The sequence below is a fragment of the Pseudorca crassidens genome, chromosome 13 (genome assembly GCF_039906515.1).
Source record: "Pseudorca crassidens isolate mPseCra1 chromosome 13, mPseCra1.hap1, whole genome shotgun sequence".
NCBI lineage: Eukaryota > Metazoa > Chordata > Mammalia > Artiodactyla > Delphinidae > Pseudorca > Pseudorca crassidens.
The window spans coordinates 661,936-689,231 of record NC_090308.1 but is presented as its reverse complement, the minus strand read 5'-3'; the positions used below and the strand labels follow the sequence as shown (position 1 = coordinate 689,231).

Sequence of the window (27,296 nt, the reverse complement as noted above, 5' to 3'; positions counted from 1 at the left end):
CAGTGACTTATGAAGTTACAAAGTGTCAGCGTTGAAGAGTTAACTAAAAGCAAGTCTGAAATGTAATGATTTCTCCACACTTGCCTGAGCATGGACTAAAGTCCCATGCCTACACCCCAAGCAGGGACAGCACCTCCTGTCCAAACGGCATTTCCTGGTAGGCAGGTCCCAGTTAAAGACGGTTCTAAACCCAGCTGCACCAAATCTCATCAGGTCATTTGTAATTTTATCATCTTGGGCTCCTATTAAAAGTCTTCCGTTATTAAATAACTTTGCTATGCTACCTACCCATGGTAGACAAGAAAGGCTATAGATTAGGAAAATTTCATGAAAATAATAGTAACTTTTAGGCTAACGGAGTAATAAAGTATTTCAAATTAAGCTGCATGATATTACCACTGAATTTCTGGAAAGAGACAGAGTACTAAGATAAAGCCCTTTTGGAAGATGGAACTATTCTTCTGCCTGAAATTGGTTTCAAGGGTAAGAGTAGCTTATAACAAAATGAATGAACTTGCAGATTTTAAGCACACAGTTTCAGAAATCTTTTATTGGCATAAAAATGAGAATGTTGTAAACTGGCACCAAATACTTCATTTAAATGCACGTTACAGTATTGGGGTCAAAACCTATCCCTCTTTGCTGTTCTTCCCCCTTCTGCCCACCTTCCTGGGTGTTGGGGGGGCTTGCTGACAACAGGCACAAATCCAGCGACCTAGGAGAAAAATTGTTAGTTAATACAGGATGGAATTTAACTTTTTAGGACTGAATTTTAAACCCAGTTAGCTCTCCTTCTTTAGCAACGGCTACTGATAATCCTCACTGGATTTCTGGTGGGACGGGCACTAACGAGTTCCTTAATTTAAGGAGAAAAATGCAAACTTCCCTTAAGGTAATCAGTGTCATCAATGCCCTGTGAAATGCACGGGGGGAGGGAAGGGGTCATGGGAGGAACTAAATGGTAGGGACCTTTAAACAGTTAAAGTCCTTTCTGAAATTCAAACGCTATCATACTCTGAGAGTTCAAGCATACAAATCCCAATATAAAACCTGTTACTGACTTTCGCTTAGTTTCAGCCTGTGCTGCTCAGCGGTAGCTGTGCGCTCCTGGCATCCTCTCAAGTGCTGGTGTGCTGCAGTCACACAGCACTGTAAAGTGTGTCAAGTATCTGACGGCATTGTGATGAGCTCTACAACATACTTGATCTCAATCACTGAACAACTCTGAATAATTAAGTTGCTTGCATCTCAACAAGTCCCAGGAGACCTAGGCATATATTTTATAAAGTATGAGACAGTGTCACCCATGCAAATAAGTTCTAAAGTTACACAATTATGTGTGTAATGTTTTAGTCCGATTACTGTAATTTATTCTTTGATTCTGTGTTCATTCTGAAGTTACCTGGAATTGTTATGCTGCCTCAATTTACAAAAATCTGGTTTAATATGTATAAAGGCATAGCAGTCATTTTGTTAAGTTTCTAAATGACTTATAAAATCAAGGCTTTGAAACAAATTGATGCTACTCCTTTAGCTATTTCAGTAGAACACTGGCTCAATCTATATACACTGAGCTCTACTTCCAAAACTTATAGGCAGTCTGATATCTCACTTGTCCTTTAGTCAGCTTGTCTAAGGATGAAAAACAGGTGGACATGACCACAGCTTTGGTCACTTCTTGTGAATAAAAGGATCTCCAGGCCCTTCAGGTGATTATGGTGTTTATGCAGCCTCAAAAAAAAAAAAAAAAAAATGCTGGAAGAGTCCCTTCACTCAAAGATAACATTCCTTCTTTTTTAATCTTTACCTGATGGAATAGCACCAAGGCCCACACAAAAAGTATGATAACCTCTGTCACACACATCACAGAACATCATTTCTTCTTCATGGTGGGGTTGTCCACATATAATGCAAGTCTTACACTCCATACACTGCCATGGGTAGGTCTTAATCATAGAAACAAGCTCCATGGTCATATCCAGGCAAGAAGGATGGCCTAAACCAAAACCAGTATTAGTTGTATTTCACACAAGAATTTGTAACTTAATATGGCATAATAAAATGCTAGTTTGCTTGGACGTCTCAAGAATGGCTACAATGTTTAACTGCCAAAGAGGAATGAAAACACACAAAGTCGAAAAAAATACATGGACTTTATATATTTGATGACTCTTTGGTTCAGGTCTAGCTGACAACTAAGAATCCTAGTTTTCGAAGCAACAAATAGGGTGGTTAAAATGTGAAGCCATGTCAGTACTTACCACTGTTATCACACTGGGAGCAGTGTATAAGTGATTCAGCCTTCCCTTTCTTGTTGGACTCCTTACCCTTCAGACAAATTCCACATAGAGCATTTGGAATGACCTTTGGCTGGAAGGGTAGAAGAGGGCTATAAATTCATGCCAGAAGAACTTACTATGGGTTCAAAAGGAATTATCACTGTATTGCCTTATCTTTACTCTGGTTAACTTGCTAATGAGGACCTTCTTGAAGGACATAACCTGACATGAATCTGCCTTCAACATACAACAGCCTACCGACTAAAGCCTTAGATTTCATTTTTAAATTTTGTCAATGGCATGATCTCATGTTAGGATTAGATATAGCATTCTACACTCCCTACATGCCCAGTAAGATCTGTATAATGAACTGGAAGGGAAGACTAATACATTGTCAAACTGCAGTGTTAACTGAAAGAGAAAAATCCAAGTACTGAGTGACCATTACACGGAAGTTTTAGGCTTGTTCCCAAAGAGAAGACTCCATTGTAAGCAGCTTATATGCTCATTTTGTTTAAAAAACCTGATATTCTCCAAAGTTGCAAAACTAGATCTGTAAAATCTAAGTTACAAAATCAATGTTTTAACATTTTTAATTGCAAGATGTCTCAGCATACAATCGTGCGCAAAAAAGGTTTGTCGGAATCCGAGTTGTGTCATTATTCCCTTTGCATATCTAATACATTAATAAAAGAGCCTATATTTAAGAGAAAAAGCATTCACTATGACATACAAAACATGAAAGAGAAAAGTAGTTCTCAGACAGGCAAAATATGAAATTATCACTTAAAAGTATGCAGACACCCTATGTTTTAAGTACCATTCATTTTTCAGATTAAAAACAGGCACTATCCAATGAAGGCATCTGGGCTTTAAGAAAACACTTGGCAACACATGGAAAAGAACAAAGAAGAAGGTTCACTACACCTGAAATTGGGAGGGGAAGGGGACATTGGAAGATCACAGCCTTGACCGTGGTAACATGATATTCACTGGCTCCACGTGAACATGGGGCAGTGGTAGGAAAGGAGAGCAAGCCGGGGCCAGGTAGGAAATGGGGGCCGGGGGCATGTTCACTCACTCATTCACTCATTCATTCATTCATTTATATAAAAACTGGGAGAAAAGGCATTTTAAGTAGAAATATTGTATTTCTGTTTAATACAACCCAGCCAAATGCATCTTATGTTTCCCTTTCCTAAGTTACTGAACAAAAGAGGAGCCTAAACAAAATTCCAACTTTGCATACTGTATTATTCCAGCTCTGAAATGTCTCACTGCCACCTTCAAAACCTGCACAGCCTAATTTGTTCTTAATTCTTTAGGGGTTTTTTTATTTTTTTAATTATCTTTCTCTACAAAAGATGACAGAGGCATTCAAAAATAATTTTTGGCTTATTTATTTAAAAAAAGTCAACCTTATACATAAATATTATAAAAACAATAACTCTAAACAATCACAAATGTCTCTACAAAATAATAAATATCATGGAAGTTAAAACATACATATAAAACTTTACTGTTGACTATTCTACATCTCCTGTATATCTTTATACCCTGCTCCCCAACAAAAGGATAGTGTCACATGCTCAAACCTCTTAAGTCTTGCAGTGTAGTTACCCTCTGTTGTTACTGCTACATTCTAAGCATAAAAGGTTCTCATTGTGTTTTCTCATACCTAAATAAAAAATAGCTAGGAAGTGCACTTCTATGATCCAAATTCTGGTTCGGTTATGACCAAATCTGTAACCGCCATAATATACAGCAGAAAGCTACCTCTCAATCCACCAAAAAAAGAGATATCTTTTGGTTATGGTACCTGCACTAAATGTAAAAGATACACCTATTTAATACTTATAGTTCAAGTTAGATACTGGCATGCTAAGTACTTTAATATTTTTCAGTAAAGTCAAGGAAGTAACCACACAGTATTGAAATCTAAATCAAGAACTCCTCATAGGAGATCCTTTACAAAAAATCAAAAAGAATAAAACACAAAGCTAGTCATTCACATTCTAGAGCAGTTCAAGTTCTACAATCATTAAAATATACATTGAACACCTATGATAAAAGGGATACCAAGAAAATTCTAGGTTTACTTCTAAGCTTAAAATCATAATGTTTTGTTAAACCACTTAAAATTTTTCTTACCCAATAGTCTTCATCTTGATGAAAAGAGGGAGAGACGGGTGGAGAGGGAGGGAGAGGGAGAGAGACAGAGAGAGAGACAGAGCTTTGCAGCATTTTCTATGATGATGCCACAGCTCAATATAAAAAAATACTTTGTTCACTCAAGCACTCTCGAGCTCTCTCAGAAGCCACACTGCTCACATCGAGGACTGTACACGTCGGGTACCAATCGCTGATTGGGAAGCTCGTCTCTCGGGCTTTGCAGTGGTGTGGAGGAAGGGAACAGTGTATGGAACTCTCTGAAGGTTAATGAACGGAACCCTCCATACATGTCTGATGGAGACAGCCCTACTTCGTAACAGCAGAACATCAAAATTTCACTACTGACAAGAAAAAAATAATCTCCCTAAGAGTTCTCAGCATCTCAAATAAAAGGCTCACAATACACTTATTTTCCTGCTTGAAAAACAACCAAAGATAGTGAGACTTTCATGTTAGCATTAATATAGTATAGATTTTAATTATATACTTTTAACATAGGCCTGAATCCTAATAATTATGCTGCAATTTCAGGTTAATGTAACCTAAACAATACTGTCCTACAAGATTAAGGGCAAGCACTAGTGAATCTTATTAAGCAAGACATCAAATACATTATAATTTTTCTTAACTCCCATATTTTAAAACATATTTATATATATGACCTTCAGCTTAAAGTACCCTAATATTTAGGCACATCTTGGCTTATTAATACTTTTCATAGAGAGGGTAGCTTTTAATAAACATGTTCACATTAATGTATTGTCTAGATACTGGTTGTTCCAAACTTTGAAATAACTGAAACATTTTTAGGTACTAAAAATATTCACAGATTATAAAATGTGCATTCTGCGTATCGACTCCCTTGAGTACTACCAATTTAGGTTAATCAATTCATTTCTTCTACCTTAAATCAATGATAGCATTGAATAGTTCTTCATTTTCAGCCTCTAAACATCTGTTTCAGTATTTTTTCTTTTTTAACCCATGATTAATCCAGGCTTACTTTCGGAAAGGTCTATGTAACACTGACAGTGTGCTTTGAGCTGCAACTCCCATTCCAAGCTCTTCCAGGACCAGAAGCACACTGTTTAGCAAACACAGCAGGCTAACTTTCCAAAATTTAATCTCTGGAGTTCATTTGCTTTCAATTATTAAGCATTAATTTAAATCTTTAGTTTAAAACAATTAGATTATGTATGTAAAACAAGAACAAAAATCACATGGCTGCAGCCTAGTGCAGCCGTCCTTGCTGAATGAAGCTGGGCTGAAAAAATATATACTTGAAAGCTGATGACATTTTCTGATTAGGCATTTTCTAATTAAATATGGAATATGCTAATTTGTGAAGTTGCTTTTTTACTTCAGGAAAAGAAAGGCAATGGACTGTTAGCAGGGCTCTGCTTAGGCTGAAGGGACACTGGCCAGCGCCCACTTGAACCCGTGCTTCTGGATTATACACCACAACCCTGACCTGACATACACAAGTGTTCAGCAACTCCGCTCAGCAAAACTTTCTGATCAACTTACTCTAAAATGCTCCTTCAAAACACCTTCATAACCACATAACAAGCATACTGATACATGCCAGACTGAAAACTGGGTATTTTACTGTTACCACTCAAAACATAAAACTTGCAGCTAATTCTACTCCTTTTATGATCCTCTTAAATCCCATACATGAATAAGGCTACTCATCTCTCACCCGACCCTCTGAAGGGGAAGGGGCAGACGGAAGGAGGAAATGATCAAAATAAACCTATTGCTGACAGCATGCTACCTGACTCTGAGAATAACCGGATCAAAAAGTTAACAAGTGCATCTAAGCCAAAGCACCTGCTAGATAATGTGTAAATCCTTGTCACAGAACTGCACAGGCTACCTGCCAAGGTTAGGCTGAAAGCCACCACAACGTAGACCAGTTTTACTGTTTTCCACCAGAGGGTTAGCTCAACGTGGCCAGTGAGTGGACCCAAGAGTTCCTAGATGAACCCAGATGGCTCTTAGTGAAAGGCACTGCAGAAATGCAGCCTGGCCTAGGGGCTCCCTCCCCACTGCATGGCTCAGCGGGCCCAGCTTCACCAGTACCAGGGCACCTTCAGCGTCAGACCATGATGCTTTTTAGTCTGAGGGAACAAGTATCAAGTTCTGCCTATTAGACCACTCCTTAAAAACCCATACTTGCCTGGTTATTATTTAAAAGAACAATTGTACATATACAGAAAACAGAAGCTGAACCATAGCCACAGTGATAGAAAAGCCACCAAGAAGATAAAGCAAAAAGGAAGGGAGGCCGACAGAGGGCACACACCACAGAAGAACAGCTAGTGAAGTGCAGCAGGCAGGAGCTCCACGACTTTGAAATTCAAAGTTAAAATATTTCAGGGAGAGAGGCTGGTCAGGAAGGAAGCTGAGTCAGGGGCTTTTTTCTTCTACCTTGTACCCAGGAACTGACTTGGACAGTACAGAACGTTTGGAAGCATCTTTTCGTGGAGGAGCAGCCTTGTCCCTGGACCTCTGTCTTCCCTGCAGAGGCTCCTCCTGGCCTTCAGGAAGGCCTTCCCCCTCAGACACGTTGCCAGAGGAGCTGTCCTGCAAGCCAAAGGCACAAACAGAGGTTCCTTGGAACTCATGCAGATTTGAAAACTACAGAATATATCCAAGAAAAGTTTTAAAGTTCCATCAATTCAAAAATAAAAAGATAATTCTCATCTACGAAAACATTTTCCAGTGTGAGACTGAAAGAAGTCATGGTAAGAATCATTTATCCATCTTACATTATAGCTAGTTCCATTTATATCAGCAAGTACCTTAATCGACTTTGTTTTCTGACCTAAGTCAACAGTAACAGAATTATCTACTTCAGCTATTATTACACGACACAGCTTCAACACCATTTTACCATGTCACAAGGGAGCATATTTGTTTCACACAAAAATATTCTTTAAAAAAGAAACTACTTTAACCAAGTGTGGGTATTTTTACTGAGAAATAAAGGTTATTAAAGAAGTTCTTCAAGCCCACACCTGTAACTTCCTAATGTTAAACGAGGCAGAGGGCCAATATCGTCAAGCATTTACAACAGTATCAGACATACTGTACATGTTCAAAGTTTAGGAGTTCAATAATCACTTAATTCTTCATTTTTTCATTTTAAATTTTCTAATTAGAATAAAAATGTTACATTCATATAAATTATGAAAATTATAAAAGACCAGGTTATCCATAACCACCCTGGTAAATATCCTGAGACAACGCCTGGGAACGTGATGTATCTCTTTTCTAGTTACGCGTTTGTACAAATACCCAGATTCACACACTAACACACACACATCCTACCTACATGTGTGCCCTCATTTTTTAAAACACAAACACGAAGCTGCGTTTTACTATTTTTAAGTGTTATGTGCATTTCATCACATCATTAAATATTCTTGGAACTGCATTTCTACCATGTAAATGTAATATATAACCCACTGTGGACATGATAGTTCTAATTTCTGCTATAGAAAATAACACTCCGATGGACGTTTTTTCATTGGATTTTAAATTTTGTTACCATCTGATCAGGTTCTTTGGATAAATTCTATTAGTGTATTTGCCAAGTCAAATTCCATGGAAGTTAAAAATCTTGGTACAGACTGTGAAAACACTTTCCCAGAAAGCTGTATTAACCAACACCCCCACTAGCAGTGTAGGAGAGTGTCAACTTCATCACACCCTCGTCACAACACAGCACCCCTGTACCAACGTGACGGAAGAAAAGCAGTGTCGTCACTTTAGTATCTGAAGAGCATCTTACTTTAATGCGACATGTATCAGTAAATATGTTTTAGAAGCTGTTAGTGACAAAGTGTAGTGCCCATTAATGCTAACACAACCCCACGTTCAGGTCGGCTAGAAAGATATAAAACGGCCAGCTGCTTAATACGCCATGCTAAATGAAAATCAAACCCCTGACTACTGTTCTCTTTGTTCTCCTTCAGTCCACAGAGCACGTCAACTTCCCAACCGTCCTGCAATTGCATTTTGCTACAAAAAAAAAGTAATGCAGGAAAACCTAACTAACAGCACAACATGCTGGTAACCTTAACATTATCCTAGAAGAGGCCGAAGACTATTAATTAAGCAACAGGAACACAAGTTAATGTGCTCCCCCTAACCCAAGATGGTTAAGCATCAGATTGTAAACCAATGTCTAGTACCCCACCTAACCTGCTCGTGAAAACCAAACAGGGGTAACTTTAAGGATAAAACTTACCAAAGGCCACACACTGATAGTCCGTATCAACACACACAATCAATAACTTTTCCTGATGGAAGCTTTTGGAACTTATATGCAACTGTCCTTTTTCAAAAAGAGGGTAGTGATACAAGTTCAATTTAACACTCCAGGAAAGCTACCAGCAAAAGTTCAAAGGAAAAGGAGACACCTCCTACTGAAGATAAACGTTCTCACCGAAGTGCCTTTATTTTTCCGTTTCTCATCACCTCGACCATCTTCGGCATCATCTGAATCACCATCGCTATCGAGAGCAGGGAGCTCAGGATCCAGGGGGGGCTCATAAAGCGCTGTGTTTAATGGCAAATACCGCAGTTCATCTGGCGAGTACCTACAGTTCAGAGAGAGGATTTTCAGTTTTCGTTTTTTTTTTTTTTTGGCTGTGCCACACGGCTTGCAGGATCTTAGTTCCCCAACCAGGGAGAGAACTGGTTCCATCCCGTGCCCGTGCCCGTGCCCCCTGCAGTGGGAGCTCGGAGTCTTAACCACTGGACTACCAGGGAAGTCCCCAGTTTTCCTTTATTGTTAAATATATATGGACTAATTTTGAACTACGATAATAGCCTTAATATTAACCACAAATACTTTTGAAAAATGATTAGAGGCAATAAATACTTTTTTCATTTTGGTACTCAAATAGGGGCAAGGAATAAAAAAAAGCCTAAACATTTTTTCACCAGTCTAAGAGTATAAAATGTGTATTTGATTCTTGTTATCAAAAGATTATGTCTCTCTCCTTTACCCTCAACACCCTCCCCCCGCAAAAAATGTCAGCAGACAAGGATGAAACTGTGGCAATACAGAATTCTGCCTGAGCACCTCCATCCTCCCACTTTCCTGAGTCCTCACTGCCTGTGCACTGCTGCTGCTTCACCTGTAAAGCAGGTATGGTAACAAGTCCACCTCACAGAGTGAACGTGAGCATCAAATAAATTAACACAGGTAAGTCACGGCGGTGCACGGTACAAGATACCATTTAAGAAACAAAATTTCCAGCAACAAATTATTTTAAACCAATTTGTGAAGCATGTATTCTAACAAATGTAATCATCTCTTTTATCTGAAACTAGGGATCGGCAACCCCTTCCCCAGGTCAATCAGCACACGGCCCGCGGATGACGTCCGAGCCATCCCCACAGGATCGCACCATCCTGTGGCGGCTATGATCTCGGAACCTCAGTAGGGAGAGGACACTGGATCAGCATCCTGCTCACCTAAGACGTCACACCAAAAAGCACAGGGGTTGGGACACAGGCCTATCACTCAATAATGTGCTTTGCCCAAAGTGAGAAAATGAAAATTTGCTGACCCATGATTTAAGTTTGACTTTCAAATAGTGTGATTGTATAGTCTATTTTTTTAAATTTTATTTATTTATTTATTTATTTTGGCTGTGTCGGGTCTTTGTTGCTGCGCATGGGCTATCTCTAGTTGTGGCGAACGGGGGGCTACTCTTCGTTGAGGTGCGCGGGCTTCTCATTGCTGTGGCTTCTCTTGTTGTGGAGCATGGGCTCTAGGCACGTGGGCTTCAGTAGTTGTAGCACGCGGTCTCAGTAGTTGTGGTTCTTGGGCTCTAGAGTGCAGGGTTAGTAGTTGTGGCACATGGGCTTAGCTGCTCCACGGCATGTGGGATCTCCCCGGACCAGGGCTCGAACCCGTGTCCCCTGCATTGGCAGGCGGATTCTTAAGCACTGCACCACCATGGAAGCACGTATAGTCTATTTTAAATACTACTGTCTAAAGAATATTCGCTATCCTAGAAAGCATAAGGTTTTTTATGAAGTAAAAGCTGAGATTTTGACACAAGTGACGCTGTGGGCCCTGTTTTCAGTTATATCCAGGTTGGAAAGGAGAGACAAGCAGCGTTCTTGCTACAGGAACGGAAGCAGTGGCAGGCCAGGGTAGCAGAAGCTCCCAGGTGGCCATGCCTCCCCACAGCCTCTCTGTGCCTTCCTTCACGCCCTCTACATCTGTGAAAATGCAGACGCCCAGGCAGAAGGTCGGGGGCGTGCTTGAGAGTCTGCATTTCCAATAAGCTTCCACATGACACCAGCAATGATGGGCCATGGACCATACTTTAAGGATGGAGGTCTGGAGAACCCCTGGCACCTGTCCACAGAAACACAAACAGGTGGGCAGTGAGATGGCACCCCAGGCTTTGTCAGCAGATGTTCAAGTTCTGTAAAGAGCATTCTTCACCACAGAACCATAGAAGATAGAAAAGACTGATACAAATCTTATACATCTTATGGTGATGCTTATAGAGCTAAAAACTTCTAGAAGACAAACACAAGGCTTTGAAGTCCCTCACCAACACTGATGTTAATGGTAAAAAAAAAAAAAAACCACTAAGTACCTTTTGTAATATTCCTGGAACTGTCCAGGGATGAGGGCCACCGGGTAAGAACTGACCTTGGTTCTCTCTGTCGGCAACACTTTGTACTTCCCTTGAGGCACCTGGATAACCTGGTTTAACACAAAGAGAAAGACACACCCGACTCCATGCGAAGAATCAAGGCTTTAGGAAAACAGCTCCCTCTTGCTCTCTACAGTATTTCTCCCCCCAAAAGCTAAAAATATAAGAGACATTAGGAGCTATGACCTAAGGGGGTTGGTATTCCTAGTTCTAGTGAGTTCGTCTGGCTGTTTACCGTGGCCATCATTTCTGAGGAAAGGCAGTGTGTCTGCTCACCACTTAAGGGCTACTTATAAAACCTCTGGGGCTCAACGTCCTCATCTATGAAACGGAAATAGTAAGTTTTAACCTCATGTGGTAAGGGTGAGAAGTACGTGAACTACTATGGAAGTCTCTTATACCTACCCCTGGGACACACAAGGATGCTATACAGCTACTAGACTCCTTCAGTAGCATGCCAACCAAAAAGCAAGAGACATATCACACACACGCAGAGAAGTGAAGCAAACAGTATCAGGCACATTAAAAACGACAGCTTCGGTTCTGGGGAAGAAAAGGACATACTGCTGGTACAAAACATTACGGTAAAGGTGTTCAGTAGCCTACAGTAAGAAGCAATTAGCGAGGTTCAGGGATTAATAAATGTAAGAGATCCTACATGTGTCTGTAAGTCAAAATAAGCTCTTCTTTCTTCCATACGTTCCCGGTTTAAGTTGCTGTTAAATTCAGCTGCTTTTTTGGCAGCTTTCTTAATGTACTCAGGCACTTTGCTGGCTTCAACTTTCTGAGTATTCTGTTGTTGCATTTGCTGAAATAAAAATATTACAGTTGGAAGTCACATCTAACTTTATAAAACGTCATTCCCCCAAACCAACACGGTGGTCACCTAGATACTTACAGAATATTCTTTATAGTGATCTGTAATTCGTTGGCGCTCTTTTTCTTGAAGAATGACAGAATATTCAGCATGTTTGGCTGGATATTCTTTTATCATTAAATCAATTACTTCATCACTGCGCAATGCTGTTAAGCCTGTTTCAGACCAAAGAAAAGGTAAGGAAGCTTTTTCAAGGCTAAGTGAACATACCACTTTTCAAAATTTGCTTTTCCTTCAAACTACTCTACATTTAAGAAGTTTTCCAATAGTCAAAGCAAAATAGTTTAATACATTCAAAAATAATAAAAAATAATACTCATAATACAAAGTCAAACAATTAAAAAGAAATAGATTACCAAAGTTGCAAAGGCAAATAAATCAATTTTTCAACCAAAACTTTTTTAAGATTCTACATACTATATATAAACATATCTCCCTTTACTAGAAACAATTGCTAAATAATGACACACACTAACCACTGGCAATCAACATGGGACACTAGAGGAGAAAAAGACTTTTTCAATATACTTCAGTTCTTAGTCTTCAAATTCGATATACTAGAAATATTATAGAGTCAATTCAAATTTCACCAAAAGCATCAGCACACACACATAAGTCAGACAGGCAATTTCTGAAACTCATGGTATCAGATTATACCAACTGCTGAGATGAACTCCCATGGTTTTATATTAAAAAGTTGCCTTAATATATTTATGAAGGGAAAATTACAAATAAAGCAGGGAGATAGATAACTATACATAACTAAAAATTGAGCAAAATTTGCCTTTTAAGAGACAAGGACCAATACTTTTAAAAAGTACTGTACAAATTTTGCACACAAAACATACACACACTTTGACACTTCTGTTAAAGTTATTAGAAAATGATAGTTATAAAACATCATTCTCTTTTGTATTTTAACAATAATCAAAAATGAAGTTAACAGCTTAGCATTTAAATAATTCAATCTATTTATTAATTCTGTAAAATATTTTGGGAAAGAGAATAAATACTCATCCGGTATCGCCTAATTAATGTTCATTACCTAGAGTGCACTGTGTTTCTGTAATGACATTCAGCTCTCTCAGGTACAGTTTCTCCTTATGAGACAAATCTCGTCGCTCTAAATCTCCAAAAAAAAAAAAGAATAAAAGACTATCAAAAATAGTCTTTTGCATTTGTAAAACTTTTAAAAGCTTAAAAACCTTTAAAAAATGTTTAAAGTTAAAATCTTCATGGATTTAAAAAAGTATTCCCTGTTACATATTCCAAATATTATTAAAAGACTACACAAAAAAGCTTACAAATTAAAAAAATGAAAGTTAAAATAAAACTGAAAACAGAGTAATCCAAAGCCAGAAGGTAAGACAAATAACTGTATTAAACTAGCTGATGAAACACAGCCTCTCCAAGTTTAGATATAGCTGATGTGGCTACCTCCATCCCTAAGGCCAAGAAGCAACAGTCAAGAAACAAAGCCCTCAGTTCATTCATGTGGCTACAAAATGATTTCTCCCTGAAGTTTTTCCAGGAAATTCATCTTCCTCATTTTGCTTGTAAGTCAGTTTACAAGACATAAGAGAGATGCTGAACGAATGAAAGCTGCAAATAAAAATCAGCCAGCAGACGAATATAAAACGTTATAGACAATCCGTACTCAAGTACTCAGCACTTGACACCCTATCAACAAGAATTACTATTAGTTAAAAGCTAGATTTAACCTGTTATATAAACTAAAACTTAATACCTGGATATTTCCGTTTAAAGGAGGTCACACCCAAATATTCACTGACTTGCTCCTGAAGCATATAGTACTCTCCTGTGTCATCAGGCGGCCATTTGTACTCTATCAAATTTTCCGCTGGATAGTAGCTAAAGCCGAGCACAGAGATATGTATTATGCCTTAAATGTGGCTGTTGTAACACTTGAATCACTTTTGTTTCAAAGGATATTCATTTTTAAACAGTTTTGAGAATGTTTTAAGGATTTGGAAAAACTATTTTAATTATTTAAATTCTCAGTCTTCTATGATTTTGTAATACAGAGAAGTTCTTATGATTTCATGTGCATCAATGAAATTACAAAAGAGGGAGAGATAAAAGAAACAACCATCTGGAATACCAAAGCAAAAAAGTACACTGGAGGACTTCCCTGGTGGCACAGTGGATAAGAATCCGCCTGCCAATGCAGGGGACACAGGTTCGATCCCTAGCCTGGGAAGATCTCTTCCCACATGCCGTGGAACAACTAAGCCCATGAGCCACAACTACTGAGCCTGTGCTCTAGAGCCCACGAGCCATAACTACTGAGCCCACATGCTGCAACTACTGAAGCCCGCATGCCTAGAGTCCATGCTCTGCAACAAGAGAAGCCACCGCAATGAGAAGCCCGTGCACCGCAACAAAGAGTAGTCCCCACTCACTGCAACTAGAGAAAGCCCACGCACAGCAACAAAGCCCCAACGCAGCCAAAAATAAATAAATGTTTTTTAAAAAAAAGTACACTGGACATAACATTTTCCACATATCACAAAGAACAAAGTCTCACAACTGTCAGGAACAAAGGCAACGTTTTTTAGCTTTTGCAAATCGGGGTAGTGATACCAGTTCTCAATTCTTTCTCATGGGTTAGCACCCATAGCCACTATTTCATGCACCCAAAGGATAAAGTAATCAACTTCTGTTTCCCATCTTCTGTTCAGTGAGTCACAAACAGCAGAGAAAGCAGAACTCTAAAAACCCATTTCTCAATAAACTGAACTATAAAGCACATAGACTCCACATACCCAGTGCACTGCAGATCAATCCCCAATCCTGAACAGTGAAGACTACAGATGTCTGGACCTGGACCAATGCAACCTCTGAATTTCATCAGTGGATAATACAGGCAGAATATAACACCATGTTATGCATCTATCCAATTAAAAGTAACAGGCAAAAGAACAGTTTTCTCAAAAGTGGTGCTAGGAATTTGGACAAGCAAATGCAAAAGTATGAAATTGAACCTTTACCTCATATCACACAGAAAAATTAATTAAAAAATGGATGGACGACCTAAATGTAAGAACTAAAACTAGAAAACTCTTGAAGAAAACATAGGGGTAAATCTTCATGATCTCAGATTTAGCAATGGATTCTAGATATGAATCCACTGCTAAATCTGAGCAGTGGATTCATAGCATGAGCAACAAAAGAAAGAGTAAATAATTTGGACTTGAGCAAAATTAAAGATTCTGTGTATCAAGACACTATCAACAGAGTGAAAAGTCAACCCACAGAATGGGAGAAAATATCTGCGAATCATACATCTGATAAGAATGTCTAAACAACAACAACAAAAAAACAATTTAAAAATGGGCAGAAAACTTGGACAGACATTTCTCCAAAGATATACAAATGGCACATGAAAAGACGCTCAATTTGACTGGTCATTATGGAAATTCAAATCAAAATCACATCAAGATTCCACTTCACACCTTTTAGAATGGCTGTTATCAAAAAAAAAAAAAAAAGGAAATACAACAAGCTGGTAAGGATGTGAAGAAGTCAGAAACTTTGTACATTGCTGGTGGGAATATGAAATGGTGCATCCACCGTGGAAAACAGTTTGGCAGCTCCTCAAAAAGTTAGACATAGAATTGCCATGTGACCCACCTGTTCCATTCCTAGGTATATACCCAAAGAAGTCTGAACAAATATATTTATACACCAATGTTCAAGGCAGCATTATCCACACCAGCCAAAATGTGGAAACAACCCAGTGTCCATCACCAGATAAAGAGATGAACATAAGATAGAGTATATTTATAGCAATGGAGTATAATTCAGCCTTAAAGAGGAAGGAAATTCTAGCACAAGCTACAACATGAATGAACTTTGAAGAAATTATGCTAACCAAATTAAGCCAGACACAAAAAGACAAACACTGTATGATTCTATTTACATGAGGTAACCAGAATAGGCAAATTCATAATGACAGAAAGTAGAATGGTGGCCGCCAGGGGCTGGGGATACGCGAAATGGGAATTTTATTATGTAAAAGTTTTGGAAATGGATGGTGGTGATGGTTACACAACACTGTGAATGTAATTTATGCCACTGAATTATGCACTTAAAAATAGTTAAAATGGTGAATTTAAGTGTATTTTACCACAATAAAAAAATTTTTTTTTAAATTGCACTAAGTAGCAAAAAGCAACTTTGCTGTCACGTTGTAAAACACAATTAAAAACATTCTACAATCTTTAATAATTGCCTTTGCCAGGGCTGGGGGATGGGGAGCAGGGAGCTAATGCAGAGAAAAGACACGTACCACAAAAAGCATTATTAAGCAATAAAATGACAGTACCCAAGATCCTGACTGGAAGTGTCACAGCTCCTAGAGCTATCTCCTGAGCCCATTCGCCTCCTTTTGGATGGTTGGGTCCCATCATTTGAATTATCTTCATTATCATCCTAAACATTTAAAAGATTCAAAAGATAACAAGACAAATAAATAAGGAAAGATTAATTATGTATCCTCCCAGACTTGCTAGAAGGCTCAACTTAAAGGCTTTCTAAGGACTATACAAATGTTAACGTCCTACTATAATTAATGAGGGACAAGAATCTGGAATGGGCAAGATCTGGGAAAAACTAAAAACTAATCTTCAATACAAATCAAAGTAAGAAAATTTTCAATAAACTTGTAAGTCTAAATCTACTTTTGCTTTCTTACCAAGAGGTTAAAATGCCTCCTGCTTTAGAGAAACACATAAAATTGCTGCAATACTCTGAAATTAAAGCAAATCCTCCTGCCCTAGCTAGGATAAAAATGTACGGATCATGTAGTGTTTAACTCAACTTATAGCTGGTTTATTGGACTATTCTAACTGGCTACTTTAGGTACTTATATCCCTGTGAAAAGGGGACACAAAAGGACTGAAAACAGACGATCAATCCTGTCAATTTTTTTTCTTACATTGCAAAAATTTAGCAAAAATATACCCTAATAAGAGTCATCAATCTATATAACACCACACACTACCTCCCAAAAAGGAGAGGCTTAAAAAAAATTTTAAGCAACATCTTCCACTACGTGACAATATGAAGAGCTGTTAAGTTAGACCGTTTCATTAAGGCAATGAATGATGTTATCAAGTGTCAGGAAATTAATTTAATCGCATATTAGTTAAGACTTTAAAAAAATAGATTAAAAAATAAAATCAAGGTAATGTAGCTTCCTAAGACAATACAATTTTGTTAAATACCACGGTTCTAAGAATACAGAGGTAGTAAGTATGTTGGTCAAGCATGCCAAAGCTGGACTGCCTGGAATCTTACTGGGCACTGCCCTTCACGGGCTGAGTGGTTATCCTCTGTGATCAGCTCCTTATCTGTAAAACTGGGACCCTAATACTGCTTCCAATACTTGGCTAATGTAGAGATTAAATGAGTTAATACATGGGAAGCCCTTAGAGCAAGGCCAAGCGAACAATTAAGTGCCCAGTAAAAGTCAGTTAATATGATTATGATGATATGATTATAAAGTGTTAAAAGGCTCCACCTGGGCTTCCCTGGCAGCGCAGTGGTTGAGAGTCCGCCTGCCGATGCAGGGGACGCGGGTTCGTGCCCCGGTCCGGGAAGATCCCACATGCTGCAGAGCGGCAGGGCCCGTGAGCCATGGCTGCTGAGCCTGCGCGTCCGGAGCCTGTGCTCCGCAACGGGAGAGGCCACAACAGTGAGAGGCCCGCGTACCGCAAAAAAAAAAAAAAAAACTCCACCTGTTAGGAATTTACTCAGATTCTTTACCAAATAGCAAAAAACGGGGAATATTCTCCTCTTCAGTTCTTACAAAATAAGCATTCAATTGAAGAGCTCTGCATACTCCTATAAAGAAAAGCAACCAGGTAGGAGATGGAGAACAGTCTAAATCCATTCTCCAAAAACTTACACATAACAGTAATTCTCCCAAGTGAAACATTTCATATTCAATAAGCATTCGAGTATCATTTATATTTTACTTGCTTCTGAGCACTTTAAGGATTTTAATATCCATTGAAGCACATTTCCCTTGGCTAAAAAATTTAGACACTCAAAAAGAGACAAAAAGTTAAAAATGCTAAGTCCTCAGAAAAGCTGAAACCACAATTTCACAAGTAGTGTTTGAATTTACTATTATAAATTCTAGGCAAATGTGCTATTACATAAGGTGAACAGCAATATATACCTCCTAATATTACGATGGAATACAATTAAGTTGAAAGAACGTCGCTTGCAACCTCGATATTGACCCAGAAGTCCTAAGCTTTAAGGCTGCCGAAATCTCCGATATCAGCTATCTGCATTTCAGAGTCACAGGCGGCTCCCACCTTGGGATTAAACCCGTTTCTGGGGGTCCCACACTTGCTTCAGACACGCTCCTGCAGCTGGGCCTGGACTCGGGGGGCCCCGCCACACGCAGGCCAGGCTTCAGGTTCTGCGAGCACAGCTGCGTGGAGACCCACCGCTGTCACCAGTCGGGGCACCTGAGGGCCCTCGTGCACAGAGGACCGCACAGGAGGGGCTCCTGGCAGGGGCTGCCTCGCCATAGGACCGAAGAATCGTCCCTATGCCAACGCTGACCCCGGATCAGCGAAGACAAGGGTCCTCGGGGTTCCGGTTCCCATCACGTTGCAATTCCAACTTTTCACTTACAACTGAAACACTGGGGTTGTACAACTCATCGCTCCATTGGAACCTTCTGTCACAAACTAGTAAACTAACTTTGAAAACAAAATGTTTTAATGCACGACATCCTACCGCTCATGTCGATTCCTCTCCACTCCTCTCGGACTTTAAAACACTAAGTCTGTTTTACTTCCTTAAAACAGTGCAAACTACAAAACTTGAAAACAAAAAAGTCGGCCTGAAAATAACAGAACGGTTATTTGTTCTCAAACCAAGTTCATTAACTGGCTGGCTTGTTTTTCCACTGGAACACATTTCTGTTTTTTAGGAAGAGCTCAAATATTTCAGAAAGATACTCCTCAAATGAAGGAGCTTTTAAAAATACAGCATCCCAGACTAACGTGAAGAAAACTCTCTCCGTTTCTGAGGAAAGTTTTATTTCTACGCGGAGCAGAAAGTCCCCGGGGGACGTGCTCAGAAGCTCCTTCGGCGCAGAAACCGCCAAAAAGACTTCGGACCGAGGCCGACTCGCCCCCGGACCGCGCGGGGCTCCGCGACTGTGCCAGGGCTCGGTGGGCCGGACGGGCCAGCCCGACGCCGGGTCCCCGCCGCCCCCTCACGGCCTCCTCACGGCCGCCACCCCCGCCCCCGGCCCGAGGCCGCCCCCAGGCCCCCGGGCCCGAGGCGCCGCCGCCGGTCCGCCGCTCCTCACCTTCGGGGACTGCGCTCCGGGGGTGGCCGGGTCGCTGTCGCACGGCCGCGGGGACAGCGCAGCCCCGGGGCCGCCCGCCGCCGCCATCAGCCCGAGCGCCCCGCGCCGCCGCCTCCGCCGCCTCCGCCGCCTCGTCCCGGCCGCCGCTGCCGCCGCCGCCGCCGCCGCTGCCGCAGCGCGGGCCGCCCGCCGCCCGGGCCCCGCCCCCTCCGCCCGCCCGCCGCCCGGGGGCCGGCCCCTGCCTCCACGCGCCCCGCGGCCCGCCAGCGCCGCCGCCACCGCCATGGCCGCCGCCAGCGCGCCGCCCGCCGCCGCCGCCGCCGCCGCCGCCGAGGACGCCGCCCGCCGAGCCCGCCGCCGTGCGCGCCCGCTGGGCCCTCTGCTGCCTCGGCCGCCGCCGCCGCCGCCGCCGCCCGCCGCGCCCGCTGCCGCCGCCGCCGCCCCCCGGCCGCTGCCTTCGGCACCGCGCGGCCCTAGCCCGCCGCTACCCCGCCTACCGGCCGCCGCAGCCCGGCGCGCTCCGCGGCCCCACCTCCCGCCGCTCCCCTCGGCCCCCAGCCCCGCCCCGGCCCGCCACCCTGGGCGCGCTCGCCGCCGCCCCCTGCCCGCCGCCCCCGGCCCAGCCCCTCACACGTCAGCCCTCTCCTCCCACCTCGCCGCGCCCGGGGCTTCCCGCCCCTCCCCCTCCTCCTCCATCCCGAGGGTCCCTCCCCGCCCCTCCCTCCCAGGTGTCCGCGACCCTGTCCCCACCCCCTCCCTCCCGGGGCTTCCCTCCCCTCCCTCCCCTCCCTCCCCTCCCTCCCCTCCCCTCCCTCCCCTCCCTCCCCTCCCCTCCCCCTCCTCCTCCTTTCTGAGGGTCCCCGCCCCCTTCTTCTCCCTACAGGGGTCCCTCTCCCGCCTCTGCCCTCCCCTCCCTCCCGGGGTCCTCGCCGCCCCGCCCCCTCCTCCTCCTCCTCCTTCCGGAGTCTTCACCCCCATCCTCTTCCTCGTGGGGGTCCTCTCCCTTCCGGGCGTCCTCTCCCTACCGGGGGTCCCTCCCCAACCCCCCTTCCCGGGGGCCTCGTCGCGGTGGACTGTGGGGGCCCTGCCTCATCTCCCGGTGTTCCCGGTTCCCAGTCGCTGCCCGTCGTCCGCCTTTGTTCTCTGCTCGCGGCCTCGAGCTGTCTGGGGCTCCTGAACCACCTGCCATGGAATGTGTACTTTCCAAAGACATCCTCAGCTTGCTTTCATTTGAAAAGTTTATCCACATTCACCTCAGTGCGTGCGGAAATCATAAAACTTACAAGTTCACGTTCGACTTCGTTGGGATGTAGCTGCTGCAGCAGCTCCCACCCAAGACGGGAGAGCGAGCCTGCGGAGAGGGAGGACAGCGCTTCCGCAGCGGAACATTTGGGGAGTATACTGGCCTCCGTTGGATTCTGCCTCGCTTTTTCTGGCTGCATAGCCTAGCCGATCATTTATTGAATCTTCAGGGTTGTTGTAAAGTGCGTACAATGGTAGACCCATAAAAGTCACCAAGAAAGAGACCTATTTTATTTGAACTGAATTTATTATTAATCCGAGTTCTTAGGCTTCACCTGGTCACTTTTGGACTTCACCAAAAATTAAAAGAAAAAAACAAAGTAACTGAACCTTAAAAGAACACGAGAGACAGCTGTGTTAAGATGACAATGGTATATGACCCAGCAATCCCACTACTGGGCATATACCCTGAGAAAACCATAATTCAAAAAGAGTCATGTACCACAATGTTCATTGCAGCTCTATTTACAATAGCCCGGAGATGGAAACAACCTAAGTATCCATCATCAGATGAATGGATAAAGAAGATGTGGCACATATATACAATGGAATATTACTCAGCCATAAAAAGAAACGAAATTGAGCTATTTGTAATGGGGTGGATGGACCTAGAGTCTGTCATACAGAGTGAAGTAAGTCAGAAAGAGAAACACAAATACCGTATGTTAACACATATATATGGAATTTAAGAAAAAAAATGTAATGAAGAACCTAGGAGTAAGACGGGAATAAAGACACAGACCTACTCGAGAATGGACTTGAGGATATGGGGAGGGGGAAGGGTAAGTTGTGACAAAGTGAGAGAGTGGCATGGACATATATTCACTACCAAACGTAAAATAGATAGCTAGTGGGAAGCAGCCGCATAGCACAGGGAGATGAGCTCGGTGCTTTGTGACCACCTAGAGGGGTGGGATAGGGAGGGGGGAGACGCAAGAGGGAAGAGATATGGGAACATATGTATATGTATAACTGATTCACTTTGTTATAAAGCAAAAACTAACACACCATTGTAAAGCAATTATACTCCAATAAAGATGTTAAAAAAAAAAAAAAAGATGACAGTGGTGCCAGAAATGTGTTAAAGTTGACCTCTCAGCAGACGCTTTGTATCTGAGAGTGTAGATGACTTGTTTTATGGCAACAGAGAAGATTCTTGGATTTAGAATGCAAGATGGCTTCCCTTTCCTTCATTATTTTCGCTTACACTCAGCAGACAAGTTTGGAAAGATAAGACAAAGGGATTGTTTCTAGCCCATCACGTTGACACAAAGGACCTCCTTTGACTCTCCCAGCCCACCCTTTCCTGGCTTCTCCACTTGCATCAGATCAGAGATGGCATCACCAACAACTCAAGACTCACAAGCTGCTGCTAATCTAGACTTTGCTTTATCTCACAACCTCAGTCAGAGCAGCTCCCCATTTCCCTGTCAAAAGCCCACTGAAGAAAATGGCCTAATTGTCTGAATGAGCCAAGAAGAACCAACATCTTTCCCCCAAATTCCCTCAACTGATCCAGACCCTCAGTTAGATTCTCTGGATAGAGTTTAATGTTAAATATATATTTGTATATTCAATTACTTGGTTCTACTCATGTCCCTTGGGTATTCTGTCTTTAGATCCAATACAAAGTTAAAACTCTTCATTCCAAGTCAATAAACACTGATTCAGCCTTTCAACATGAAAGGTAAGGCATAATATTAAGGTGGCACTGTGCGGATTACAATCCCTGCACATAGGCAGTTTCAACACTGAAAGAATATGATAGAAATATACAGTTGTACTTAAGGCAATTTAGGTGTGTTGACTGAAAAAAAATGCACAACCTAGAAGTTTAGAGTTACGTTTTATTCGGTGGACATTCTGAGGACTTCAAGCCCAGGAGACAGGATTCTCAGATCACTCTGAGGGACAGCTGCGAAGAGGCAATGGGGGAGCCAGGATATACAGGTGTTTTTGCAACAAAGACCTGGTAGTCGGAACATCAAAAGATCACTGTTATTTAAAGAAAACCAGATATCTCAACTTAAGGAATTTAGTACTTTTCTATGTATGGGAAGATGCAAGAGTTTGAGCTCACTGAAAGCATTCCTTTGATGTGCACCTCAGCTACTGGGGGCCAGTATCCTGTGTTTTCTCATCCTGAGTTTCTCAGGGTGCACTGCCGGGGTGGGCGGGTGCTTCAGCACCTGACTGCGGGATGGTGGGGCATCCTGCCGCCACCCTGGGTCCCCCCAGGGCCGACTGTCGGGTGGCCATAACGTGATGGCTTGCTGGCTGCGACATCCTTTGTTTACTGATATGGCAGGCGACACTTTTCGTTCACAGGTGGGAGAAAATTTACTTGCAACCAGAAAAATTAAGATTTTAAGGTTGACATAGAATTTGAAAAGTATCTCAAGAGACTGGTAGGACAACTTCCTGTAAATGTGCAATTAGAAGTGGAAATATGGGTTCAAGCCTGAAAAAGACTGAGAGGTGGGAAAATAAGAGGCATATTCAAGTGCAAAGGTCATTCCATTGTGGCTTGAGAATAGGGTAAATGAAGGTGGATTCTTGGAGTTAGGAGTGAAATATACAGGGAGGCAGTTTGATGTAATGGCAAGAACAAAGATTTGGAATTAAGACCAAATGACTACCAGCTGTGCCACTTATTAGCTGTGTGATCGTGGATAAATTATTTAATCTTTCTGACCCTCCATTTCCTCATTTGCAGGATTAGAATAATAATGTCCATTCAGTTATTTCACAAATATTTTATGGAAACCAACTAAGAACTATGTTAGGTGATAAAAATACAAGGAATCATTTATTCACTCATTCATCAAATACTACCTTACTATGTATTAAGTTAGGCCCTGAGTAAAGCACTGGCAATAGAGTGGTGAAGAAAAAAAGCCACAAAACTGTATGAGGTCACTTGGCATATGTAGATATAGGTGAGAAAAATGCCCAAGTTCAAGAATTCCAGAGATACTGGCGGAAATAGAGAAGAAGGGAGAAAACTATCAAGTGTTGTGAGCTGAGAGGGTAGAGTGCCTCAAACAGGGGACTGATCAACATGTCAGTTGAGAAGTTGAGTAAGATAAGGACAGGAAAATGTCCATTGTATTTAGAAATTTGGTAGTAACTACCAATCTTTATTGTCCCAAGCTGTTTCAATGGTGTGGCGATTTCAGAAGCTAAATTGATGTCGATTAGGGAAGGAATGGGAGGCTAGGAATTGGAACCAGAGTGCTGCACAGAGAGAAGTGTGAGTAATAAGGAAAGAGGGTGGGTGGAGAGGTGGGTTGCTGTCGTTTTTACTACAGAAGACACTAGAGCATGTTTGCATGCTGACAAGATGACTCAGTAGAATGGGAAAATCATGATGCAAGAGAGAGAGGAGATAGGTGCTGGAAAGTGCCTGCCATGAGAAGGATGAAGGCAGCACAGACGTTGGGATAAGCCTTTGATAGGAGGAAGCACAGTCCGTTTATTGTAACCAGACGGAAACCAGACTGGCTGCAGATGCAAGTGGCTTTGGAGATCTGGTGGCGGGAACTTGAGGGATTTTCCCTCTGATACTTCTTCTTTCCTTGATCAGGTGTGAGGTGAGATCATAAGCTGAAGGTGAGCAGAGGAGAGGAGTATAGGAAACTGGGGGAGAGAGGAGGTGTGGGGATAGGAGAACAAAGCTTCTAGGATTCCAAGTATTTGCCCACTGGAGGTTTGTGGTCGTGAATTTAAAGTGAAACCACTCAGTCAAGTTCAGCTATTTGAACTCAGGCTTGGACAAAGCAGACAAGGGGATTCGGGATTGTTCGGGAAGGGGTGTTCCCAAAGGAAGAAGAGGGGCAAAGGAATTTGGAGTGTGTTTGTCAGGGAGTGACTGTACAGCAGTTATAAAGATGGGCCATGAGATCTGAGGCAGAAAACAAGAGAGCTGTGAAAGAGCGAGGAAGGTCAGTGAGCGGGAGGGTTCAACAAGACTGAAAAGTGACTGTCTTCAGGGTGTGCCAGGTGGTGAGCTGGAAGCACAGGAAACCACTGCATGAGAGTAACCTGCTCGAAACTGAGATTTCAGAGGTCATACTGATCTTGAGGCTAACAAGGTCTACAGGATGAACCAAGGAGCAGATGCCCGATGTGTGCTAGATGAAAAGGTCCTTGAATGTGAGTTGGTCAAGGAACTGGGAACCTAGAGCACAGACAGTCCTAGTTGCATGATAGCCCAGGGCCATAAAAACAACCATGGAAGCTGGAGTCGTACAAAGTAATCTTATTAATCAAAGAGAAAAAGTAGAGTTCTTCTACGACTTTAAAAAGCTTTCGTTAAAAAACTGAAAACTCCCTTACTGACAATTATACACATGTACAGAATTTTTTCAATGTAAAACTTCTATTTAGTGCACTGTAATTTGAAACATGACAAACATTGAGAATTAGTATTTTCTTTTAAAAACTTTACCAAGAGTAATTTAAATTGTGCTTGCCTTTTTCTCATCCTGTAACTTATCTTTCCTATGCCTTGATAAATTGTCATACTTCTTTCGAAGTTTGGATGGCTTCCAGCATTTTATCTTTTGCATTTTCAATGTTGTAAGTAATCTCCAAGAGTCTCTTTAACGTGAAGTCTCTTAGCCTCCTTTCCTCTGGACACCTCCAACCTTTTCTCACAACAACTGTCTGTAACTAACCTGTGACATCTGGGTGCATATTTCACAGCAGATTCACCAGATAGATCGACATGAATCAGTTCATGTCGACGCCTAAAAGGATGGAACCAGCCTTTACTTGCAGAAAAAGGTTGGTTTCTGTCTCTTTGTAATTACAGTTTTCTTTCAACAGAGTAACTAACTTCAACGCTTTCGCCTGAATGCTAGCCAAACTGATTGCGATTTTTTTAAATTATTATTACAGTTGATACTTGAACTGTGCAGGTCCACTTATACAGATTGTTTTCACTAAATATATCTACACTACTACACCATCTGCCATTGGTTAAATCCGCAGGCGTGGAACAGCAGATACCGTACAGTTTTCTATCCAAAGTAGAAGGAAGTCTTTCACAACCACAAGTGGCTTTCTGTTCCTAGATAATTTAAGCTAAAAGATGTTGACGCAACCTCACCTTACTTTTCTTACTTATTGGACTTTCTCCCCATGATTCCTGCAGTACTTCCACGCGGGCTTAGATCTCATCCTATCTTGGTTTTGCTGTTGTCATGTTCAAATTTCCTAACGAATTTCATTTCTAGCATCATCACTTCTTCTTTGATGCACTTTCACCTTTTTTTTGCCCCATTTCCTCTTTTGGTGGTCCATTTTTGTAAAACATCATGTGGTTTTGTCACTGGGAGACAAGGAGGCAACACAACTACATGATTTGCTGTCTTGTGACATGAAGAGCTGAATACCAGAAGTGCAGTGACCAGTGACTGACGGACTTTGACAGAAGGCTCGTGACGCCCACCTGCTATTTACGTAGTGACTTGAGGACTGAAGAGCTGGCTGAGGAGTTTGTACTTTATGAAGTTACTCACGGTTAATATACTGTGGTCACTGAAATGTGAACCATGTTGTTGGGGGACTGGTGTGATTCAACTAAACTGTAGTAGCTACAACTTGTGCAAAGCGAGAGCTGCCTTACTGGATGATTATCTACGTGGATATTGAAGTCACAAAGAATGACAGCAGGAGTTGAGTGGAGATGAAGCTTGCAATCCAGTAGCTCAGGTTTTCAAGAAATGAGAAGGAACAGGCCAGGGGACTAGTAGGCAGCAATGACACACAGAAGTAAAGAGCTGTATATCCAGATAGCATAAATTTCCAGGAGCCTGAGCTTTTTAGTCAGTGGGGTTGCCTACCTACCTCCTGGCTCTGAGGCATTAGCGATGAGGGATGAGAGAAAAACTAGCTTTTACTTGAGAGGGCTGCAGTGGGACTCTTCCTCAGGGAAAAGTCAGGTCCTTGTTAAGGAAAGAAACTCGGAATGCATCTGGAGGAGCGGGTGGGATGACAGAGGAGTTCTGTGAACCATGTAAACGATGGTCAATAACCTGCTATAAAGCTTTGAGAAGCAGGGGATCAGATTAGGGGGTATTCAGATTTCTGTGGTGACGTATGTTGAAAAAAACAATTAACACATGAATAAATAAAAGAAGGACTATCGAAATAGTTGTGAGAGAGTGAGGACCCAGGCAAGAGATATCACAGCAGGTTTTTTTTTGAGGTGGACCATTTTTTAAAGTCTATTGAATTTGTTACAATATTGCTTCTGTTTTATGTTTTGGCTTTTCGGCCGCGGGTCATGTGGGATCTTAGCTCCCCCACCAGGGATGGAACCCTCACCCCCTGCATTGGAAGGGGAAGTGTGTTTTTGTTGTTGTTGTTGTTTGTTTTTTGCGGTGCGCGGGCCTCTCAGTGTTGTGGCCTCTCCCGTTGCGGGGCACAGGCTCCGGACGCGCAGGCTCAGCGGCCATGGCTCACGGGCCCAGCCGCTCCGCGGCATGTGGGATCTTCCCGGACCGGGCCACGAACCCGTGTCCCCTGCATCGGCAGGCGGACTCTCAACCACTGCGCCACCAGGGAAACCCGGAAGGGGGAGTCTTAACCACTGGACTGCCCAG

The 27,296-nt window shown here is 42.3% G+C and overlaps 1 protein-coding gene across 4 annotated transcripts; it reads right to left on the bottom strand.

The window, feature by feature from the left end:
- Positions 1-521: 521 nt before the first annotated feature.
- Positions 522-20,685, bottom strand: PHF10 (PHD finger protein 10). Of its 4 annotated transcripts, none has more exons than XM_067701511.1 (12): positions 20,667-20,685; positions 16,374-16,478; positions 13,771-13,903; positions 13,069-13,152; positions 12,045-12,178; positions 11,805-11,954; positions 11,087-11,196; positions 8,908-9,061; positions 6,885-7,040; positions 2,262-2,370; positions 1,808-1,996; positions 522-715 (listed from the first exon to the last, which is right to left on the bottom strand). In XM_067701511.1, exons 2-12 carry the CDS (start codon positions 16,422-16,424, stop codon positions 630-632), a joined length of 1,356 nt encoding a protein of 451 aa, XP_067557612.1. In that variant the 5' UTR covers positions 16,425-16,478; positions 20,667-20,685; the 3' UTR covers positions 522-629. The 4 variants fall into 4 exon arrangements, with proteins under 4 accessions (XP_067557612.1, XP_067557609.1, XP_067557608.1 ...); XM_067701508.1 differs by lacking the exon at positions 20,667-20,685 and adding an exon at positions 19,384-19,528 and having other exon boundaries at positions 13,771-13,895; positions 16,372-16,478; XM_067701507.1 differs by lacking the exon at positions 20,667-20,685 and adding an exon at positions 19,384-19,528.
- Between the last annotated feature and the right edge of the window lie 6,611 nt (positions 20,686-27,296).